Source organism: Indicator indicator, chromosome 10 (assembly GCF_027791375.1).
Source record: "Indicator indicator isolate 239-I01 chromosome 10, UM_Iind_1.1, whole genome shotgun sequence".
In the NCBI taxonomy this organism is placed as follows: domain Eukaryota; kingdom Metazoa; phylum Chordata; class Aves; order Piciformes; family Indicatoridae; genus Indicator; species Indicator indicator.
Window position 1 is genome coordinate 31810572 of NC_072019.1, and position 24039 is coordinate 31834610.

At 43.6% G+C, this 24039-nt stretch overlaps 1 protein-coding gene across 1 annotated transcript; it reads left to right on the forward strand.

Moving 5' to 3' along the window:
- The first annotated feature begins 2018 nt into the window (after positions 1-2018).
- TLCD4 (TLC domain containing 4) lies at positions 2019-23956 on the forward strand. Its single transcript, XM_054384467.1, has 6 exons — positions 2019-2173; positions 7163-7252; positions 12954-13012; positions 14767-14861; positions 18582-18655; positions 23641-23956. The coding sequence occupies exons 1-6, from the start codon at positions 2019-2021 to the stop codon at positions 23954-23956; spliced, it is 789 nt and encodes a 262-aa protein (XP_054240442.1).
- Positions 23957-24039: the final 83 nt, after the last annotated feature.

Here is a 24039-nt window from a genome sequence, read left to right on the forward strand (position 1 = left end):
AACATTTGATGACACCATCAAGCCAGAGATGTGTTTCAGCAGTTTGTGGCTTCTGGGAAGATAACGTTCTGTCTGCAGAATGCTGGTGATAGGAGAAATGACTGAAACATTTCAGAGAACTGACATTTATGTTTGGAATTGTTTAGATATTTGTTTAGACCTCATGAAAGAGCTAAACATCTAGCATCTGAGGTGTGCATTAGTTCTGATGATCACAGATGCCCAAATGTAGTCTGTGCTTTGTGTGCACAGGGAAACTGAGGAGAAAAGAAACACTTGTTCAAACTTAGGTTAGTAATACAAGGAAAAGGAGAGTAAGAGAATGAACAAAGGTGCTGGTAGGGTCCAGGTTTCTCTATTGAGGTCCATGTCCTATAGCTGTTCCTCCAGCTGACTGCTACCAAGACAGGATTTCATCCTGAGTTTAAGTGGTGCCTAAACTGATGCTTGCTTTTCAGCTTGTGCTCTTGGAAAGTATGCTGATACATCTGGCTGATACAGCATCACAGAATTATTGAGGCTGGGACAGACCTCTGAGATCATCAGGTCCAGCCTATGACCTACCACCACCACACTGACCAGACCATGGCACTGAGTGCCACATCCAATTTTGCCTTAAACACCTCCAGGGGCAGCGACTCCACCACCTCCCTGGGCAGTGCATTCCAGTGTCTGATTTCCCTTTCCATGAGGAATTGCTTCCTAACATCCATCCTAAAATCCTTCCCTGGCACAGTTTCAGCCATGCCCTCTGGTCTTGTCACAAGGTGCCTGGGAGAAGAGCCTGACCCCCACCTGACTACAGCTTCCCTTCAGGTAGTTGTAGAGAGTGATAAGGTCCCCCCTGAGTCTCCTCTTCTCCAGGCTGAACACCTCCAGGTCCCTCAGCCTCTCCTCATCAGCCTTCCCCTCCAGTCCCTTTCCCAGTTGCTTGCTCTCCTCTGGACCTGCTCCAGCACCTCAAGATCTTTCTTGCAGTGAGTGGTCCAGAGCTGCACACAGTGCTGGAGGTGAGGTCTCACCAGTGCTGAGCACAGGGCAGAATTCCATCCCTGCTCCTGCTGGCCACACCATTCCTGATCCAGGCCAGCATGCCCTTGGCCTTCCCTGCTCCCTGGACACACTGCTGGCTCATGTCCAGCTGCTGTCACCCAGCACTGCCAGGTCCCTCTCTGTCAGGCTGCTCTCCAGCCACTCCTCCCTACTCTATAGCCTGCATGGGGTCATTGTGGCCAAAGTGTAGTAGCCTGCATGGGGTCATTGTGGCCAAAGTGTAGTAGCCTGCATGAGGTTATTGTGGCCAAAGTGTAGTAGCCTGCATGGGGTCATTGTGGCCAAAGTGTAGTAACCTGCATGGGGTTACTGTGGCCAAAGTGTAGTAGCCTGCACTTGGCGTTGTTAAACCTCATCCTGTTGGTCTCATCCCAATATGAAGCTTTTCAGTGTACTCTGAAACTGTGCAAAGTTTAGCTTTTCATGTGAAGAAGAAAAAAGCTCAGTTACAATCTTGGAAGTGCTATCACAGAGAGAAACCTACAACTGTCAATGAAGTGCAAACAGAGAGCTCCTGTTTCTGTGAAGTACACAAACAAACCTGCAGGGAGGCCGACCTGAAGATCACTACACTTCTGTGATGTCATTTTTGCTTTCTCAAGTCAGTCTGATAAGTACAAGATGAGTTTTAATTTGTGGTTTCTTAGGACAGGTGTAGAAGCTTCTGAGCTGGTGGTTGCACTGGACAGGGGTCCTCCCACCCCTTCTGTGTAGAACCAATACACCTGACTTCAGGAAACAAAAATGAATAGTATGCAAATGCTAAACAGCTCCAAAACACAACTTATAAAAGCTTGGGGATACTTATCTACCATCAACACTGAAGTGGAAATGTTGAAGAGGATGAAACTTGGGGTGACTGTTTCTGTTGATAACTGCCAAAAACAATTTCTCTGGCTGCTTCCATGGTTAAATGGAGAATGGACTGAAATTCTCTTCTGCTTCTCTTCACAGGCTGAAGAACAATGGCTTCCTTCAGCAACCTGACTATTGGTATTACTGTTGCCAGCTTTACTCTGTTTCAGCTCCTGTTCCATGTTGTAAGCTCTTGGGTGTCAGCACGAATAACACCTGGTTTTGACAACCTCAGCCAAAAAAGGAAGATTGAATGGAACTCAAGGTAGAGTGTTCAAAACAAACTACAGTTAATGATCTACCTGAAACTGTTAACATCTGAATAACTTGTTTTGTGTATATTTAAAACTGTAGAAAAGGTTGTTAGTTAAGCATCTGTAAAGATTAGGGGGTCAGCTTTAGTAGGCACTGGACAAATCTTGAATGTAAACTGATGAGGCCCCTTCTTGAACACCCAGCATTACAAACACTGGTACATCACATGCTTGGGGAGACAGTGGTGCCCAAGTGAAAGTCAGTAAAAAAGGGAACAGTGACTCATGAGAGGTAATAACCTGAAGCAGGATAATTTTTATTGGCTTCTCTGTGACACTGCTAGTCAAGAGAAGAAGTACAAAACTCCCTTTCACCAAGCACAAATGACAATAAAAACTATTGCAGTTAATTCTGTGATCCAATTGCTAGTGCATCTCTGGTCATGCTTCTGGATGCAAACCACTCTCTGTTTTGGTGCTACTACACCACAAACCTGTTCTATAGAAGTTTTGGTTTTCTGAGGAGTTTGATGAATCTTGGGCACAGAGCTGGAGTGAGGCAGGGGTGTACAGAGACATCTATGTGTGGGTGGCGAAAGCGATTGCAAGAGGAGGAGGGGGAACAGACACAGGGTACACCTCAGTGGAAGGAGTGGTGGGAACCCAATCTAAAAACCCTCCTCACTCACTTTGTGCTTCTGCGGTTCCAGCCCTGGGCTGGATCTACCTCCATTACAGCTGGCTCCTCAGAATGCTTTTGTTCAGCCTGTGAGTCATTCCTGGGAGCTTGCCTCTCTTCTGAGCCATAAAGGAAATATAGGGCAGTAATTGCAGAGGGCATGACCTCTGAGGTTTTGTTAGCAATATACTGCTCTGAAAAAGTATCTATAGTGCACAAGGTTCTCCAGCTGAAATGACTTGATACAGTATAACTTGATGCTTCAGTAGCCTATTACAACTTAAAAATATTCTTCAGGTGTTTCTCAAATTTGAACCAAAAAAAAAAAAATATCCAATGTGTGGCCATCACTGCACTCCCAACTGCCCTAGTCTGGGCACTGTGCTTCCTCACTGATGTTCGAAGCAGTATCAGGTGGATACTTCTGAAGTGGTTTCCATTCTTCCAGGCAGCATTAGCAACTCAAATATTCTTGCCCTTCCATTTGGCAAATGCCCACCCAGAGTGTTCTTAAAGGCACCATCTGAATTTCAGTTCAGTCTTCGAGTATTTGTCTGTCTGCCAGAAGAGCTGGGTGGGATGACAGTTCATTATATCAGTGCAGATCACAATTCTCTCTGTTACAATCAACGACAGAGATGCAGACAGTGAAACTAAACTAAGCTGTTATCATGTTGGAACTTCCTTTAAGCCACATGAAGTGACCCATGGATTGCATAATAGGCTTTTTGAGACCTTATTTCAAGCCTGGTAGTGCTATGCCAAGTTACAGTACTTTGCATAATAACATAGGAATTGTTTAAAACAAGTGTGCTGGAAATAAGCTGCTCTGCAATCTCTATGGTACAGTGTTTAACTACTCAGGTCAACACAGCACCCCAGTCTGTGTCTTTTTTTACTGCTTTCCACATTTTTTTCTTGGGGTTGATAGCAGGATATAGGTGTTAGCACACAGATGAGTCCTGGTCCAGTGCTCTGTCCAGTTCTGGAGTTAAAAGGCATGAAATGCAAAGCGTGGTTCATCAAGAGCTTGTTGGTGTTACACCTGAGGAGGGTGTGAAGTGAGGGCTAACTGTACTTGGGTTCCTACAAAAACGTTGTTTCTTAGCTCTGCCAACCAACCACAGTGCTTTGGAAAGCTGTCTCATTGTTCCAGCACCTCACCAAAACAAAGAGACACCCAAGAGAGTACATTTTGTGTTCAGAGAGTATAACTGGACATGCATGTACTCTGCACACAGCTGTGCAGGTGGACAGCATTGCTGTCTCCCACTCAAAGGAGCTGGTTAACTTAAATGATTTAAAAGTAGATGGTTGTTGTTTTGCCCTATATTGAACTGATGTAGTGAGTGCTCACACAAATGGTTCTGTTGGCAGCCCTGAAGGAAACTGGCACAGAGGTTAGTTGTGCATTTTTATCAGCTCAGCTGGGTCTGGAAGAGGGCATCTGCCTGAAATGAGCTGTAGCACTGAAAATATATTGTTACAGTTGGAGGGCTTTTTAATCAAGCAATTGAGCTGATTCTGTTTGCCATGCTGTCAGTTTGTTCATTCTGACCTTCCAAGAATTAAGAACCAATGAAGTAACTGCTTCTGGAATTTTAAGTATGCAGACACTCCAACTGAGTCAGAAACTAGACTTGACACAGATGTAGTATAACTTCAATGCTGTGCATGAATCCCTGTCACCCCTCCTACCATAAATGTGTGCACTGCTATTAAGCAGTTGCAAAAAAAAAAAATTATATGAATGTCAATAAGAAAGGAACAAATATGTGACTTCTTGGTGCAACATTTTTCTTTGCAGTTTAACGAGGAGTTAAAAGATTCAATCTTTGACAGCAATGTCAAGGAAACGTACGGAGCTCGATTGCATGACCTAGATTCCATCTGAAAATGGGGTGTTCTGCTATTTCCCTTCTTCTGTCCCCTCTTCTGGGGAGAAACTTCAAAGTCCAGACTTAAGGAGGAAATCTGCTTTTTTTTTTTTGTTTTTATGTCCTCTCCTTTAAGAGTGTGTGTGTAGCTTGTGTTCTAAACACTAAAGTTTGGCTGAGCAGGCGTTCCCAAGGCAAACTGCGACTGTGAAATAATGAGCTGTATTCTAGGGCAGATTTTACTTCATTTGGCTTTATCCTTTCCTAAAGGTTAGCAATGCCAGGTCTATCTCCCACATCAGTATTACATGCCCTTTTTTGCTTAAAAGGAAGTAAAGTTCCTACCTCTGTTAATCCTGTCTGCAAGAGTAGATATTTTAATTAAACTATTAATTACCATTACAATTCTGTTAACTACATTTTTTTCCTTTGTTAAAAATAGAGAGGGGGAAAAAACAAGCAGCAGCCTGGGCTTGTAACAGTTAGCAAATATTCTCATCCAACTTATTACCAGTGACTGTTCAGATTATATTAAGCTTCATTGTTTTGTTTTGGTTGTTTCTTTTTTTTTTTTTTTTAAACAGTATTGAAAGAGCAGCTGAAAATCGCATTTTTCTTTTCAAACACACTCTTTAAACAAGTAGTGAATAAAGGCATTTTTATGACAAGTTACAGAATCCCCTAATGGCAATAGGCAATCCTGGAAGCAGACTTTGCATTCTAACCTACTCTTTCTTTGCAAAGTCTTCCACTGGAAGGAAGAAGTTAGTTGTTTGGGTTTTTTTTCAAATCTTGCATGATAGAGTTTGGACTCCTCAGAGTGCTTTATGCACATTTAAAATACTGATAACTTCCAAATGCATCTGTTCAATATGTAGAAGGACAAGAGTAACAACTGACAGCATCTCTGCATTTCTGTACACACTGGTAGTGGTTGAATATGCTGCAAAGATGTTTCAGATCACGCACCACTGAACTTTTCCTCATTTTTCAGGTAGGATCTGTGATTCCAGGAGGGCCACAAAAATGATCAGGGGTTGTAGCAGCTCTGCTACAAGGACAGGCTGAGGGAGCTGGGGGTGTTCAGCTTGGAGAAGAGAAGGCTCCAGGGAGAACTAATAGCAGCCTGCCAGTACCTGAAGGGGGCTATAAGACGGCTGGACAGAGACTGTTTGCAGATACCTGCAGGGGCAGGAGGAGGGGCAATGGCTTCAAACTAGAGCAGAGCAGATTGAGATTGGATGTTAGGAACAAGCTTTTCACCATGAGGGTGGTGGAACACTGGAATGGGTTGCCCGGGGAGGTGTTTGAGGCCCCATCCCTTGGAGATATTGAAGGTGAGGCTGGAGAGGGCTCTGGCCAACCTGATCTAGTTGGGGATGTCCCTGCTGACTGCAGAGGGCTTGGACTGGATGAGCTTTGGAGGTCCCTTCCAACCCAGACCATTCCATGATTCTGTAGAGCTGTTTGGACACGTAGTTTTTTGTCTTTTTAGTCCCAGTTAAAAAGCAGGAAAGCAGACAGTAGCTACACAGTATTAGATACAGTTTATAGTAGTGTTAAATCCATGGCTAGAGGAGCAAGGTTACACATGTTGGACCCATGCCCATTGCATTGTTCTACCTTCTAAGAATACATCTGAACTCAAAGGGGCAGGAACCCTGCTGGGGCCTCTGTAAATAGGTAATTCTATTCAAATGCTTGTTAGCATTCAGAATTTATCTACAGTGTGCATACAGCTCTGAGACTGATGTCTTTGGGAAAAAAAGTGTTTAGTACCCAAGTACAGGCAAGGCAGCTCTGGGTATTGCAAGTCTGTGTAGGGTAAGAGTAGTAGAAACCTGCGTGCTGCTAGCTCATGTGGACTGGACCTGCAGCTGCTACACTTCAGACACTTGGCTGCAACCTTCTGTCATACAGGCTTGGTCTTTGAAAACCAGAATCTACTTCCAATGCACTAGAGAACCTTTCTGAAACTTTGCTTGAAAGGATTTTCCCTGTAAAGCCTTTTTTTCTCTGTAAAACCTGAACATGGCAGGTTTGTTATGGCTCATCTGTTAATTTGGTGCCTGACAGGAGAAGCCTGTTGCTGCAGGGCGCATGGGCCAGTTGTCCAGGAAATGGGTCAAGACAGTATTTGTTAGGGAACTGGGTGTCATATTGTCTGTAGGGATTCATTAATATATAGAATAACTGGAGAAAATGTAGAATTGATTACTTGAAGACTACTTTCTATTAAACAAGCCCTTCCCCTTGTTCCACTCTGATAGATTCCTTCTTGTTGGCTGTTTTTCCATCTTGTCATATGAGTGGTTCCATGTAGCGTAAAGAAGAGATGATTGTCTTCCACAGAGCTATCTGGATGGAGTTGCAGGAGTCCTTGGAAACGTCCTGCCTTAGGCTGTGAACAGCAGCACCTCCTGTGACTGTGCTCTGTTTTTCAGGACAGTGTCCACATTCCATGCCTTGGTAGTTGGGGGGTTCTGCCTCTACATTTTGTTGTACGATGACGCCGTCAACGCTGACCGACTCTGGTAAGACATCTTGCACGTGTGTTGTATTTACACCATAGAATAACAGCAACCATTAAATCCAAGTCTTGCTGTGGAACTTTTGGATGAGGTGAATGATCCTGAACATTCCACTTACTGTGATTTTGATGATGATGATGATCCTGAGGTAGGGACTTGTTTTAATTGTAGAATGAGATTAAGTTTTCATTTGCTAACATGACTAAATGGAGGGCCACAAGGATGAACCAAGGGCTGGAGCACCTCTGCTATGAGGACAGGCTGAGGGAGCTGGGGGTGTTCAGCCTGGAAAAGACGCCAGGGGGACCTTAGAGCTGCCTGCCAATACCTGAAGAGAACCTACAGGAAGGCTGGAGAGGGACTTTTCATGAGGGTGTGTAGCGACAGGACAAGTGGGAATGGTCTGAAGCTGAGGAATAGACTGGAGCTTAGGGAGAAGTTTTCAGTATGGGAGTGGTAAGACTGTGGAACAGGTTGCCCAGGGAAGGCTGTGGACACCTTCTTCCTGGAGGTATTTAAGGCCCGATTTGATGAGGCCTTGGGCAACTGAGCCTAGTTGAGAGCTGTCCCTGCTTGTGGTGGAGGGGTTGGAGTAGATGATCTCTGAGGTCCCTTCTAACCTGAGCCATTCTGTGATCATTGAGAAGGGAAAAATGATTGGCTGTTTGCGGTTTTTTTTCATTGCATTCTGGTATACTTAGTGAGACCAAATACAGTCTGAATATCTCCTGAGAGACGCCCACCATGCTGAAAAGCAGCATGTTATTGTAACAGTGTGTGTTGTGGTAAGCTTTATCTGATAAAAGCTTTTATCCTGCTTTGAGTAGACCTTGTTCTAAACAGTACAAAAGAAGTCATGAATAGCAGAAATAAAAGCCTCTCAGTGATGATAAATAAGTTGAACCTTCGTGTTTACGTAATTTCCCTGCTCAAAGTCCAGGAAAAGCTTAAATTAGGCAGAAATTGGACTGCCTTTTGTTCTTAATATGTTTGAGAAAAGTTATGTTAGATATTTTTTTATGTTGCACTGCAAACTTAGTCTTTCTTGTGCAGCCCCAGTGTCCTAGATTATGAAAACCCAGTGAATCTTAAAAGATAAAATCCATCTGCCTCTGGGGGCATTTTTTTTTCTGTATTTCTACTAACGTCTCTTCATGTTTTTTCTGTTCTAATGTGCTGATCACTAGCAGTGCTTTTATTTGCATATGGCAGAGTAAGGAAAATTACAGATTTTAAAATCTAGTAGAAATATACCTGATCTGTGTGTTCTAAATCATAGCTTCAGATTAATTTCATGGAAGTATGTTATGTATATTTCTGTCAAATTTATCTTAGTGGTTTCAGGAGCTTGTCCATTAAAAAGTGTGCACACCAGGTGTGAAAACCCAGCATTTTTAGTTATTAAGCTAATACATTTAAAAGGTGTGAAGCATCATTTAGTGCATTCAGAACAGTAGTAATGCTTTGAATTCATGTCCAAGCAAGTGAATAATTGCAGAGGAAGACCAAGCATAATACTGCCCACGGCTTTACTAGTACTTGTATGCAGCCTCCAAGTAAAATGCAACTTTGTGTTAGGCTTTCTTCTGCCAGGGAAGCCAGAACCATGGGGTTAAAAATGAGATGACTCTAAACCCAAAATTACTAGTGTTAGTCTATGCATTCCCTCATGTGTCACACTGGTTCCCAGTACACAGTAATTAAAGCCTTAGCTGACCGTCTAGAGCTTTAACCATTTCCCCACCCTGAGCCTGTTTTATTGATTCGTAGATGAATCCACATTGATCTTAATTGAATAAGACTGAAGAGGGGAAAAAACAATTTATATGGGAAATGCCAGCTGGACTGTTGCAAGGCTGCTCAGTCTGGAAATCCAATGCCCTTTCGAAGTGCAGGCATGAGCTGCTGGGCTCGGTCATCTACAGACAGGAAGGATGCAGAAACTGCTCTGTGGGAGTCTCTTATTAACAATACAAGAAACACTTGTGAATCTAGCTTCAGTTCTTTGCACATAAATGTCCAGGAATCCTTCACACATCTTTTTTGCGCTGTTCTTGGCCAGATAGTCTGAGAACATTACACAGATACTTTGATATTTGCCTACTGGGAAGGATACAGATCCACTTTCCCTTTAGTTATTGCCACCATGCTTGTGTAGTCATTGACTGTATGACAGGATCCAATCAGTTCTTTTCTACAGGCTTTAAAGATATCTGTGTAATGGAAAAATCACAATTTCCAAGCCTCTACATATGTTCCTAACTTCTGGGTTCATCTGAAGCTTAAATGCGTGGTAATGATGATAACCATGTGTCTTGAAAGGTCTCAGGGGTCCTACTGAGGGTTTGGGCTCAGTGGAGGGAGGCTGTGGTATTACAGTCAGGTAGTACCTGGTCTATATGGGACAGATCCTAACAAGGGATAGTCAAAACTGGAACATCTCCCTGCTGAGGACAGGCTGAGGGAGCTGGGGCTCTTCACCTTGGAGCAAAAGAGCCCGAGGGGTGCCCTCATTCGTGTTGATAAAGATGTGCAGGGCAGTGTCAGGAGGACAGAGCCAGGCTCTGCTCAGGGCTGTCCAAGGACAGGACAAGGGTCAATGGGGGCAAGCTGGAGCAGAGGAGGTGCCATGGGAACAGGAGAGAAAACGTTGTCATTGTGAGGGTGCTGGAGTCCTGGAACAAGCTGCACAGGAGACTTGTGGAGTCTCCCTCTATGGAGATGTTCAAAACCCCCCTGGATGTGTTCCTGCAGTAGGTGACCCTGCTCTGGCAGCGGGGTTGGACTGGATGAGTTTTCGAGGTCCCTTCCAACCCCTAACATTCTGTGATTCTGTGGAGCATTGATAAGTTACAGGGAAGCATCAGTGTTGTGTATGTATACTTCTTTTTGATGGTCTAAGGGTTTCCCATAAGGCTTTAACATTCTTCTGTAGGTAATACAGACCTAGCTTACGTAGGTGATGTAGAAGTTGTTTTTGAGATGATGAGAATAACATGTCAGAAAGTGTGGAGGTGGTAGAAATCAGATAAGGAAAGGGAGCAGATGTAAATGAGTGAATTAAGTTGTAGCTTGACAGGAGGGTAGGCTATTTCATATGACCTTTCATTCATAATGGCTTTACAGTCATTGCACTGATCAAAGGTTGGTGTTTGATTAGCATTTGATATGATTCAGTGCTTGCAAAGTATCTGCTAAGTAAGAAGTCTGCAGAAAGTCAGTCATGTGGACTTTTTTTGTTGTATCTGCCTGTGCATGTTCACATAGGACTAATTTGCCACAGGTGCCTCCTTAGCAATCACTAAAGAGAGAGCTCTTCCCTTTTGCTTATTCCAGTCACTCCTGTTTGTCACTCGTGGCTCTCCCTTGCATCAGAACTACAAACATCAAGGCTCATAAGCTCCACTGCACTTCCCAGTCAAGGAGACAGATCAGGAATTCTGGAATATTTTAGCCTCAACTCTTAAGCTTTCTATTAATTGAGGTAATTTTGTGATTCTAGCATGGACTGTTCTTGAAGGGGTGTGACAGATGGGCAGGTCAGCCTTATGCATTGTTGAAGTGATGGTTTGCAGAACCTAGAGAAGTTTTGTTGTAAGGTGCCTGTTCTTAGGGAAAGAACAAAGGCAAGTGAACCGTTCCGTGTCTCATCCGGTTAAGCCATGTTTACCAATATCACTTGGTCCCTTGCATCTTCTCTGGAGAAGAATGTGAAGATGCTGAAGTGTGTTAGGAACACTTAAAAGTTTGGTTATGATTTTGCCACTGCCCCAGCTGGAGGCTGTGATGGAAGGGCTGTAATTTGAACAGTTTCTGCTAAAGTTGTGAGAACACATCTGCCTATACTCTGTGTCTAGCTGTGATTTTCACAAGAGTTGATAGGACAGACTGAGGGAGCTGAGATTCTTCAGCCTGGAGAAGAGAAGACTCCAGGGGGACCTTAGAGCTGCCTTCCAGTACCTGCTGAGGCGGGGTGGGGTATGTAGGCCTGGGCATTTGGGGCCTGTTTTGGAGAAGATTTTTGGAAAGGTGATGGCATAGTGAGATTTTGTGGGGAGTTGGGCTGAGTATGAATTGTTGGGTAATTTTTTGTATGCTTTTGTCCTGTTGTAGGTAGTTATGAGTAGAGCTTTCATTTAAGCTTCCGATTCTTTCCAATCCAGCCTGGAGCACTTTTCTTTACTCATTTTTGGAGGGGGTGAAGAGCATTTGTTTCGCTCACTGTAAACCCAAGACAGAGACGGACTTTTCGTAAGGGTGTCTAGCAGTAGGACAAGCACTGAGCCCACAATCTATGTGGCTCATGAAACTGGGTTTTGAAGCCATAGAAAAATGTTCCTGTCTCAAGTTGCAGTTAAGAGAGCCTTTATGTCCAGTCTGAAGAGATGGAGTGAGCTCCAGGCTTTGCTTGTAATGTTTCTGCTCACCTAAAGGCAGATCTCTGATTTTGTGAGCCCTTCTATTTTCCTGTGAGCTACTCTCTCACTCAGGGAGATGTTAAGAAAGCCTTGAAATGTAGTGAACAGATTGTGGTAATATAGGAAATCTCTGCACTGCTTCATTCCAAGAGGACTGGAAAAGAATAGCTAAGTCACAGCATTGTATTGCTTTCTACTAAACCAGACTTTGTATTGGAGGTAGTTCTAAGCACAGTTGTGTTCCTGGTTCTTCAAAAGGTTTACAACACAGAATCACAGAATGGTAGGGCTTGGAGGGGACCTCTGGAGATCATCTAGTCCAACCTCCCTGCCAAAGCAGGTTCACCTAGAGCAGGTTGTGTCCTGTGGGACACAACACAGATGGCTTTCAGAGGGCATCTTGAGTAGTCCACAGTTTCTAAATCTGTAGGTCTGTTCCTTGCAGCTCAATTCATACTTACAAAACATATGCAGATCAGATGCATAACTTAGTGTCAGAAAATGTATGATGTTTCTGCTGAGGAAAAGAGATCTGCTTGCCAAACTCCCCAAAGTAGGAATGCAAGGAGGACAGTGGTGGAAGGAACAAATGTTACTGGCTGTAATGTGGATTCTTTCCTTTCCTGAGCTGTATTCACAAGTTTGGGTTTGCCTAGCATCATAGAAGAACTGAAATGTGTATGTGTGCTACCAAGAGCTTTGCCTGCTGAATGTTTGGCACCAAAAGGAAAGGGACAGAAGGTGTGAAACTACTCTGAAAGGCATTTCTCTGTGAAGGTTCCTTGGCTTCAGAGAACTGGCAAATAATTCCTTTTGTGACTCCTCTTACTCTGTTGATCCCTATAAGCATCCATCCTCTTATGAATATGAAAAGCACCAGCTGAGAAAGATATTTTAGTCATCCTTCACAATGTTTTGCACTGGCAGAACAAAAATGGAGATGCAGCGTGACAGTTGAAGTGCTAAGAGACACTACCTGGGCTGTTGGTTTTTATCCTCTATTTGCAGAGAAGTCAGCTCAGGCTACTTGCTGGATTTCAGTTGTAGTCTCTAGCAGGGCTCTTAGGGCAGTCTCAAACCCCAAGGTGGGGAGGGGTAGTTAGTAGATGCCCTGTATCTGGGGGGAAGAGCAATCCATTTTCACAACTAGGACCTTTCTTAACCATATGTCATAATGTCTCACTGATGGGTCAAGAATGAAGTGACTGATGGACATGATTTGTTTGATATGTGTCTGTCCTTTGCAAATTACAAAGGCTGTAACTGTGTTTTTGGTGTGCTTACAGGGGTGACCCCTCAACTGTGAAACTCAACATTGCTATTACCACAGGCTACCTCATTTCTGGTAACTATGCAACCTGTATATAGCACATACCACCTGTGTATTTATATTGAGTCATTATGCCTCTATTTTTATACTATATGCTGGAGATGCCATAGATGTATACAACACAGTTTCCACCGTGGCTTTTAAAATTCCTGATGTAGTTGTGGGTTGTGGTGAAATCACAGGATCTTGCCAGCAGATGTGAAAGATGGAATGATACCTCCCCAGGCACTAAGGAAATGCCACTGTGTGGCTTTTTGATGCTTTGATAAACGCCACCAACTCTAGCTCAGGTTTGGCCTTCAGACAATGGAGGTGGTGTTAGAGCAGTGCCCTTCACTCCTTTCATCCAGGAGATCTACAAGCTGTAGCTCTTTCATCCTGTTTCTTTCTGTAACCTCAGAATGCTGGCAGAAGGGTTTTGGATGTCCTCAGTACAAGCCGAGTCAGGTCCTGCCTGACTCCCTTTTAAGTTCACTTTAAGCCAAAATGTAGTTGTGTGTAAACCATGGGAATGTTAACTTATTTTCTTGGTATGGCATTTAGCCTTGCATATGTTTTGTGTTCTTCATAATTTACTATGAACTAATTTTACTACAAAATGCTTTGGAGCTTTTTTAATTTATGATATGTGAGGATGATACTGATTAACCAAAGAAAAATTGTGACTTGAACTATGTGAGGGTAACCTTCTCATGTCAGAATGGAGTCTCTCTTCAGAGACTGGGCTGTAGACTTAATTATTTCTGCACTCCAGTGGAACTGATAATCTGATGATCAGCATGCTCAGTTACTCCATCTCTGTTTTTTCCATAAGAACTTCAGCCCCCATGGTTAAGTTCACTGGTATCTATTGAATAACTATGCATTGGACTTCAATTATTAATTAATGAATGCCTTTGAACAGAGATCTCAACCCAGCCACTCGTTCTCTCTCACTTCCTTATATAGTTAATGTTTAATTATTAATGGGAAGTGGAGTGACTGTGTCAGATGATAGAGAGTCCTGCCTGAGGATAGCTCATCAAAAAGAGATTCAGGCTCTCACTGCAGATAAAAAAGGCTTAATTTGGAACTTTGGTCACCAATATTCCAGTCCAAAGTCCTCCTTTGGAGAAAATAGGGGCAGAAGTTGCTTGTCCCCACACAAGAAGAAAATCTTCTGAAAATCTTAGACCACGATGGGAGAAGCAGGAACTCCTTTGTCAAAGCCTGCTTTCTAACATTAACTCAGCTCCACTAGATCATTTTTGCAGCAGTTACAAAATTTCTGATGAAACCAAGGAAACTTACTTCTCATTCCTAGTGCCCCTCAGGAAATGTTTTGGTAACTTGTTCCCTGTGTTCTAATATATCCACTTTTTGCTTCAGAAGTTCCCTGTCACAGACCCTTGCATGTATTGCATGTGTTTGTATATTCACTGTACCTCCTGTAGTCTCCCCCTCCTTTATTGTTTTTGTTACTTGTTCCAAATTTTTGGGTTCATAAGTATGAAGTCTTGCTAAGACATTCGAGCTCCACTTTTTCCTTGCAGGATATTTCAAATAAACTATTGCCTGTGTACTTCCATTGATGCTGAAATTGGGAACTTAAGGCAACTGTTGGAAGAATACTGTTGCTAAAATCTTTAGCATAAATATGTTCAGAGATAATTAATTCAGAAAGTTTCTAATGATGCCATACATGGGCATTTATACCTCTAAAACTTTGAGAACTCCCATTCTGAGTATATAATAAACAGTTATTTACCATTATTTATTTTCTCTTGTAGATTTATTGCTTATTATTTACTACTGGAAGGCAATCGGTGACAAATTCTTCGTACTCCATCACTTGGCAGCTCTGTATGCTTACTATTTTGTACTGGTGAGTGCTGTGTTTTCTGGTAGCATAACAGGCAGATGGGATTGGAGGTGATGCTTTTATAGGTCTTATTTGCTTAATGTTTAGACAAGATTTTTCACTCGGTGGTGTTTTAACTTTGTGGAAGGAATATTTTTTTAGAAAGCAGTGGTGACTGAAAACTGTATTTTAGCAGCCACTTGTGCATACAGGCAATGCCTTTGCCATCTCACAGTCCTTCCACAAAAGGACTTTCAGCAGCCTAACTGCTGAAATTGAAACTACTCTGTGTTTTTGTTGTACAGAGACTTTGACAGTGGAGCTTTTCATGTGGTTATAGAAGAGGGTTTCAAATAAAACCACAAGTCTGAGTATTTAGTTGGGGAATCAGAAGGAAAGGGTTTCAGGTGGTTATGTGCTACTTGGGATTGTATTTGCAAAGCCACAGTCAGCAATCCCTGACTCTGGTGGACATACTACAGTCAGGTGGGTGTTTTTCCTGCAGTGTCCTTCCTTTTATTTTTACAGTTTTCTTTTTATTTAAAAAATCTGCAGTGGCACAAATTGATGCCCTCAGACATCTTGTTCAAAGTTACCTTGTTGGAGAAGCAATAAATGGTTAACTGGTGTATGTACATTGAAGGGAAAGGGGAAGAAAAGGATGCTGCTAGGATAAGGACATAGTTGCTCTTTGCTGGTGCTCTAATTTCTCAAAGATGCACATGTGACTTGGTAGAAATCCCACTGGCCTCCAGAATATCTTGAAAACCTCATTCAGTAAATAATGAAATATTACAAAATACAATTTACTTAATTTGCTCGCTGCAGTTCTTTCCCTTGCTACTGCATGAATCCCAGGTTTACAATACTGAAAGTGTTGAGGTGCCAGATTACTGACAGATTTCCCATGCAATGGTTTAAAGGGGATGAAGTAGTCCCTGCCCTTGGCAGGGTGTTGGAACTGGACGATCTCCAAGGTCCCTTCCAACCCAAACCATTCTGTGAATCTATGAGTCTGTAAGTACACTGACGAGTTAAATACTCTTGTCTCGGGTTGAAGATAATTAGATATTCTAATATTATCATGGCTGAAAATGAGTTGGAGCTCACTCTGGTGAGACCCCACCTGGAGCACTGTGTCCATTTCTGGAACCCCTATTACAAGAAAGATCTGGAGGTGCTGGAGCGTGTCCAGAGAAGGGCCACGAGGATGAGCAGAGGGCTAATGGAAATAGACTGAGAGAGTTGGGGCTGTTCAGTCTGGAGAACAGAAGGTTCTGAGGAGACCTTCTTATGGCCTTCCAGTATCTGAAGAGGGCTACAAGAAAGCTGAGGAGGGACTTCTTAGGGTGTCAGGTAGTGATAGGACTGGGGGGAATGGATCCAAGCTAGAGGAGGGATAGATTAGACATTAGGAAGAAATTCTTCCCCATGAGGGTGGAGAGACACTGGAACAGGTTGCCCAGGGAGGTGGTGGAAGTAGGCTGGATGTGGCTCTGAGCAACCTGCTGTAGTGTCCCTGCCCATGGCAGGGGGGTTGGAACTGGATGATCCTTGAGGTCCTTTCCAACCCTGACAGTTCTTTGATTCTGTGACAATTCTATGATTAGGGAAATGAAAATTCCACTACCAAGGCTATTTCCTGATGCAGAGAATTCATTAGTTGTTTCTGGAGCAAATAGAAAGTGTAGTGTTGGTGTGAACTTCTTTTAGAGCAGTTATTATCTGGATAAAGCTGTGCCCTTTGGTATCTCCGTTTTACTCTCATTCTCTTATCTTCAGAGAATGTTACTCAGAAGTATCTTGCTTCAAAAATTGCTTTTGAAGATAGTAGAGAATGTGATTAAGAACAGAGGTTTTCTGTTTGCTATGAAGTGACCTGACATGCAATGCCTGAAGTAGTGGGCATTAGAGTGTTTGGTGTGGGGAAGAGGATTCATGACACGCATTCCAGAGGGTGTTCAGGATGCCCCTACTAAAACTAAAAGCAAAATATTTTTACCTCTGCATCTGCAAACTGCTGCTCACCCAGCTATGGGGTAATGGGATACTGCTTGCAGCACAAGCAAATGATAAAGCAGAGAACAGGCTGTACTTGGTCAGCGGGGGGAAGGTGCTCGGTTAGGTGTGTGGCTGTACAGGTACCAAGGTGTTATCTGGACACTGTCATGGTGAAGAGTTGCTCCTCATCCATGTTGTAGGTGAGGATTAACTGGTACTCCGTAGAGAATGAACTCCCCTGAGGGGTGGGAAGTCCCCAGAGGGGGATACTTCATATGTTATCCCATTCCCTTTCCTGTAGTATTACTATATGAGGAGCAGACCTTCTGGTCAGCTCTTTTGGCTCTGGGCATTTTGGCTCTGGGCATTTTGGCTCTTAGCTTCTGCTTTTGCTTTTGGCTGTGTGTGTGTGGTGGGTTGAAATTACCCCCCAGCTAGTTTGAGAGAATTATCCCCCAAAATAAAATTGCCAGACTGTCTCAGTGGAAGCAAATGAAGCTGTATTTGCAACCAAACCTATAATCTAGAAATATGAAATGCAATTAATATGGACAAAAATTACAATATTTACATATATTTACAATTTATAAACAACACAAGACCCCCCCTGGACAAACCCAGGGGGTTCCCAACAGCTTCCCCCTCTTCCCCCACCCTGGACAAGGGAAACAGGAGAAAAGCAGAGAGTAGCTTGTTAGTTTACTTAGCCACAACAAAGAAACACAGCCAAGGTCAGTAAGCCAGCAGAAGCTGCCAGCCAGTATCAGTAAGAGCAAAGAGATGAGAAAGAGAGAAAGTTAGTTTATAACTTTATATAGATATAACTCTGATAACTAACTTCAAACCAATGGGATTATTTAGACTTTACCATTATTTTCCCTTTACATCCAATGGTAATTGATTTACTTTCTACCACTTTCTACTCCAGATCTGTGGACAATTTCCTAGGCATCAGCCTCAGACTGCCCCAGTGGGAGGGAGGTCTGGCTGGCAGAAATCTGCTGCGCTAATGAGGCTGACCTCAGGCCTAGTCCAATTGTGATTTTCCTTCAATGGCTTTTGTACTTTACTTTCATAAATATTATTTTGGTTTAACTTCCAGTTCCGTGCAAGAGTTTTGATTTGCTCCTTTGGGGTAAACTCTACATTCTGCGCTGAGCTGGAGGCTTGACCCCGCACCGTCCAGCTCAGAGGGCATGGCAAGATGGGACAGAGCTGGTGGAAAGGGCTTCCTCAGCAGTGGGGAGGAGAGAAGAAAGAAAGGGCTTTATGTACCCTGTCTGCTGCCAAACAAGAGCTGCAAATTCATTTTCACTTTGGCAAATTATGTTCCCAAGGCAGTCAGGAACATTTTTCTTTAACTTACAGTGTTTCTATTCAGGCTTGGTTTAAACACTGAGAAATCCAAACTATTGCTAATCCTCTTAGACAGTAATAGTGTTATTATAGCCTATGACTGCTTTCCCAGCTAGCTTTCCATGGCCACTTTCAATAAATCTTTAGAAGACTTAGAGTTGAGGAAGGAACTACTGATTTGAGTTATTGGAAGGACAATTGCAGCTCATGTGGTAAACCATGTCTTGAAAGGGTGAAGAGGCTGGCCACAGCTGGTGGACAGGCTTACTACCAGCTTTGATAAAGAAGCTCAGATGTTGTATCATTCTGTGCATACCTGAGGACTTAACTGAAGATTTCACATTGCTGTTGTCATCCTTTTCCTGTCTGTTTTGTTTTGCTAATCAGAGCAGGGGTCTGTTGGCTTACTTTGGGAACTTCCGTCTGCTGGCAGAGTTCTCGACTCCTTTTGTCAATCAGCGGTAAGTGTCCAGGGAATTTCTGTGGAGTTCTTCTAAAGCTTAATCTGTGCTATTACTTCTGTGACTCAGGAAGGATTTTTTTATTGTTCAGTGTCTGTCAATTTATATGTATTGCACTAAGGATTATAATGTGGAAACTATTTGCTCTGAAAACTCTTTACTGCTATAGCTGCAACAGTATAGAATCATTAAGGTTAGAAAAGCTCTCCAAGATCATCGAGTCCAGCCACCAACCCAACACCACCATGCCCACTAAATGGTGTCCTGAAGTTCCATGTCTACCTGTGTTTTGAACACCTCCAGGGATGGCTTCTCAAGCAATTCTCTGGGCAGCCTGTTCCATTGCAACCCTTTTGGCGAAGAAATTTTCCCCAATATCCAATGTAACTCTCCCTTGGTGCAACTTGAGGCTGTTTCCTATCTTCCTATTGCTTGTTACTTGGGAGCAGAGACCAACACCTGCCTCACTACAACCTCCTTTAAGAGAGTTGTGGAGAGCAATGAGGTCCCCCCTCAGCCTATGTATCCACCTCAGCTAACATATCCACTGCCCATTTCCTTCTAGGAGTCTTCATCTGAAATGCCATTTAAGAGTACTGAACAGCAAAGCTCACAGCTATATATTGTTCTTTAGCCTTCAGATGGTTCATGTCATTGTTGTAATAAAGCCTCCATTTTCAGTAAGGATTTTTTACTACCATTGTTATTATCATGGACCACAAAAAGAAGCAAGATAACATTGTCATCCTAGAGTGGAATTGTGTTGCCCTAGATAATTTTCAGCTTATTTCTCAATAGTGCGCATCTATAGATCACTGTTAATCTGTGTACACTAGTACACAGAATAACACAAAGGCATGTTCTTCATTTACTTTCAAAAATAGTTCTGGCAATTATTGTAAGCTCTTGGAATGGTTAATCTGCACACCAGAGAGAAGAAAGTGGTGGAAGCCTCTTTTGCAGAGCTCAGTGAGAGTCCAAGCCTGCCATGTCTTCTGACTGTAGCACTGCTGCGAGAGTTGCTGCTGCAAATGTCAGAAAAGGAGCACAATAATGCCAAGTACCACAGGCAGAGGAAAGCAGGGGATGGACTTTCCCAGGGCTCTGGGGAGGGTGGCTTCTCTCCTTACTCTCTAGCCTGACCTGGGGACCTGCCTGGGAATAGGGGTTTGCAGCAGGAAGACTTCAGCTGAGGAGAGGGAATTTGGCTTAGAGCAGTGCTGTGTTCCTCTCCTGCCGTTTTGTCTGCAATGTAGGATCAGATCTTCCAGTGTATCCCATGCCTGTTCCTCACCATACCTTTTGGGGTGTATTTCTACTTTACCGATCCTGCATATATGGCATTTGGTGTCTGGCAGCAAAAGGATAAGGTTTGTAAGGCAGATAGGACCTGCAACCCTCCTGCAAACACCATCTCTGAGCATTAACCCTCACCACATTGTGGCTGTAAGCTGGGGAATGCTTTGAGCCTGTAGCCTTCCTCGGATCTCTAAGAAGACAAAAGACTGTGCTGAGATCCTGTTTGAACATTAGCCTGGCAAATTCAGCTTGCAGGAGGACAGGATGGGATAAAGGAGCTCGTCAGAGGTTGCTTTCATTTGCCCAAATGTAGTCTGTGCTCTGTGTGCACAGGGAAACTGAGGAGACAAGAAACACTTGTTCGAACTTAGGTTAGTAATACAAGGAAAAGGAGAGTAAGAGAATGAACAAAGGTGCTGGTAGGGTCCAGGTTTCTCTATTGAGATCCATGTCCTATAGCTGTTCCTCCAGCTGACTGCTACCAAGACAGGATTTCATCCTGAGTTTAAGTGGTGCCTAAATTGATGCTTGCTTTTCAGCCACATCCAATCTTGCCTTAAACACCTCCAGGGGCAGCGACTCCACCACCTCCCTGGGCAGTGCATTCCAGTGTCTGATTTCCCTTTCCATGAGGAAGTGCTTCCTAGTATCTACCCTAACCCTTCCCTGGCACAGTTTCAGGCCTTGCCCTCTGGTCTTGTCACAGGGTGCCTGGAGGAAGAGCCTGACCCCCACCTGACTACAGCTTCCCTTCAGATAGCTGTAGAGAGTGGTAAGGTCCCTTCTGAGTCTCCTCTTCTCCAGGCTGAACACCCCCAGCTCCTTCAGCCTCTCCTCATCAGACCTTCCCTCCAGTCCCTTCCCCAGTCTGGTTGCTCTCTTCTGGGCCACTCCAACTCCTCAAGATTGTTCTTGCAGTGAGTGGTCCAGAGCTGCACACAGTGCTGGAGGTGAGGTCTCACCAGTGCCGAGCACAGGACAGAATTCCATCCCTGCTCCTGCTGGCCACACCATTCCTGATCCAGGCCAGCATGCCCTTGGCCTTCCATGCCAGCTGGGCACACTGTTCAGCTGCTGTCACCCAGCACTGCCAGGTCCCTCTCTGCCAATATCAAAGCAATAGATATTTTACTTTTTAAATGCCTGTGATGAGATCCTCTGTCTTTAAACACTGACACCCACTGCTTTCTATGAAAAATGGAGCTCACTGCAGGACTTGATAAAATTCCCTTGCACTAAGGGATGTCATCTCATTAGGGTTTGGGGATTTTTTTTTTTTTTTGTTAAATTTGAAGAGAACCAGACCCTTAAGACAGTAAGTAGTGGATAATGATAATGACTTACATTATGCTTCTTGTTTGCGTTCTAAGTGGTACCAAAAGAGCTATTATTAAACTGCAGAATGATATTCTAATCTCAGAAATGTCTGTGGATTTCCTCTCTGTGTTGTCAGGGATATCTAACTAGAGGTTGCCAAGCATTTAGATTTTTTAAAGTCAATATCAGCATTATGTAATTAATGATGAACTGTGGTGGGTAAGATTGTAACGCTGACTTTGACTGACTGATTTTTCTTTAGATTGGTGAGAGGGAAGTTGCTGAGCTGATGTCAAGTTACCAATATATACATCATAGTATATTTTAAAACCTCTTTTGACAGTGATTTTGGAATCTGTCTTGTGTGTATTAATGGATGCACAGGCTCTAATTATTAGTTTGCCCAGACACAGCAGGTTTCTCTCTTCATCATGCCACTAAGTGTTGCTGTGGTCAGATATCCTCTTTCCAGGCTGGACAGCTACCTTGAGTACCTGGATTGTAGTTGTCTTAGTGGCAACTCCAGTTAGAGCTGGATGTCTGGCAAATCTTTTTAGCTTGCCTGTGATTAGCTAGGTTATAATGTGTAGCTGACAAAACAAAAAATGTCTTTAAAAACCAGATTTAGAACAGTTTGTTAAATAGTTTTACCCTCCTATCTTCTCTGAAATAAACTGTTTATTCTCCTTTACCTCTGGCCCATTCCTGTCTTTATCTTGCTTTTGTTGGACACATTTTTCTTGCATTTCTTCTGGTTTAAGTGTGAATGATAAAGAATTAGAGGAGTTTGTTGTTCCTTTCTCTAGGAATCCAGCCCACAGGTTCTGTGTGCTAGGCAATAGATAAGTTATGCCTGGCTGCTGAGGAATTGCTCTCTTTAGGTTTTAACTCCATTTACAACCCAGTCACAGTAGTGGGAGAGATATTTTCTGGATGTATCTTTTTTCTTACCTAGCTGTGACACGATCCAGTGCCATTTGTAATGGCAGGTTCTGAAGCTTGATTTGTAGGTCAAAACAGGGCAGAAAATCCTGAAACTGGAAACAAGATTACCAAATCTGTATTACCCAAATGCAGTGCTAGGATTGCTTTCAGGTAAACAAACAGGATTTTAATTGCCCATGGGTGCAAATTATAGTAACAAATAATAAATTTATATTCATCATTTAGAAAGAAGGTTGGAATTATAGCACACAATGGTCACTGGAATGTATGTTGCTTGCCTGCTTCCCCAGTCAGGGATCTGCAATGTTACTCTGCAGTATCCTGGGTATCTGCTGTGTGGCCAGCAGATTGAGAGAGGTGATTCTGCCACTTTGCTCTGGTGAGACCTCACCTCGAGTACTGTGTCCAGCTCTAGAGCCCTCAACACAGGAAGGACATGGACCTGATGGAGCAGGTCCAGAGGAGGGCCATGAAAATGATCATGGGGTTGGAGCAGCTCTCATATGAAGACAGGATGTGAGGAAGCTTGGGGTGTTCAGCCTGGATAAGAGAAGGCTCCAGGGAGACCTAATAGCAACCTGCCAGTACCTGAAGGGGGCTACAAGAAGGCTGCAGAGAGACTGTTTGCAAAGGCCTGCAGGGACAGAATGAGGGACAATGGCTTCAAACTAGAGAAGAGCAGATTGAGATTGGATGTAGGGGGCCTACCAGAAAGCTGGGGAGGGACTTTTTAGTATATCAGGTAGTGCTAGGACTAGGGGGAATGGAATAAAGCTGGAAGTGGGGAGATTCAGGCTGGACATGAGGAAGAAGTTCTTCACTGTGAGAGTGGTGAGAGCCTGGAATGGGTTGTCCAGGGAGGTGGTTGAGGCCCCATCCCTGGAGGTGTTTAAGGCCAGGCTGGATGAGGCTCTGGCCAGCCTGCTGTAGTGTGAGGTGTCCCTGCCCATGGCAGGGGGGTTGGAACTGGATGATCCTTGAGGTCCCTTCCAACCCTGACTGATTCTGTGATTCTATGTGAGGAACAAGTTCTGCACTATGAGGGCAGTAGAGCACTGGAACAGGTTGCCCAGGGAGATGGTTGGGGCCCCATCCCTGGACATATTCCAGATGAGGCTGGACAGGGCTCTGGGCAACCTGATCTAGTTGAGGATGTCCATGCTGACTGCAGAGGGAGTTGATGACCTTTGGAGGTTCCTTCCAACCCAGCCCATTCTATGATTCTCTGATTAAGTGGTGAAAAAAGTTCACCCAAGCAGAAGAATTTGCAACCAAACCAAGACACAGTGCAGTAATTTAGAAATTATAATGGTAAAAACAATTAAGAAGTGAGTTGATTAATTAAAAGAAACATGATATCAAACCTCTTTTTTTAATGAGATGGCTTCAAGTCTGCCTGGTATCTGTGAACACTTCTTTTACAGGTGGTTTTTTGAAGTACTGGGATATCCCAAATCTTCAAAGGCCAACATCATCAATGGTGTGCTGATGACAGTTGTGTTCTTCGTGGTGAGGATTGCCGTCATGCCTGTATATTACAGCCATGTCATTTCTTCATTTGGAACAGAGGCTTTCCAGAGATTAGGATTTGCAGCCCAGAGCGCCTGGATCATCTCCAGCGTTGCCTTGGATGTTATGAATGTGATGTGGATGGTCAAAATTGCAAAAGGATGCCAAAAAGTCATTTGTTTGATCGGACAGGAGCAAGCCAAAACTGATAGAAATGGGAAGTCTGACTAGAAGTGGTATGCAGAGAATGAGATTTCTGCAGTGCACATCATGGGGGTTGAGTGAAGCCGTGCACGTGTCTGCCATGGAATACT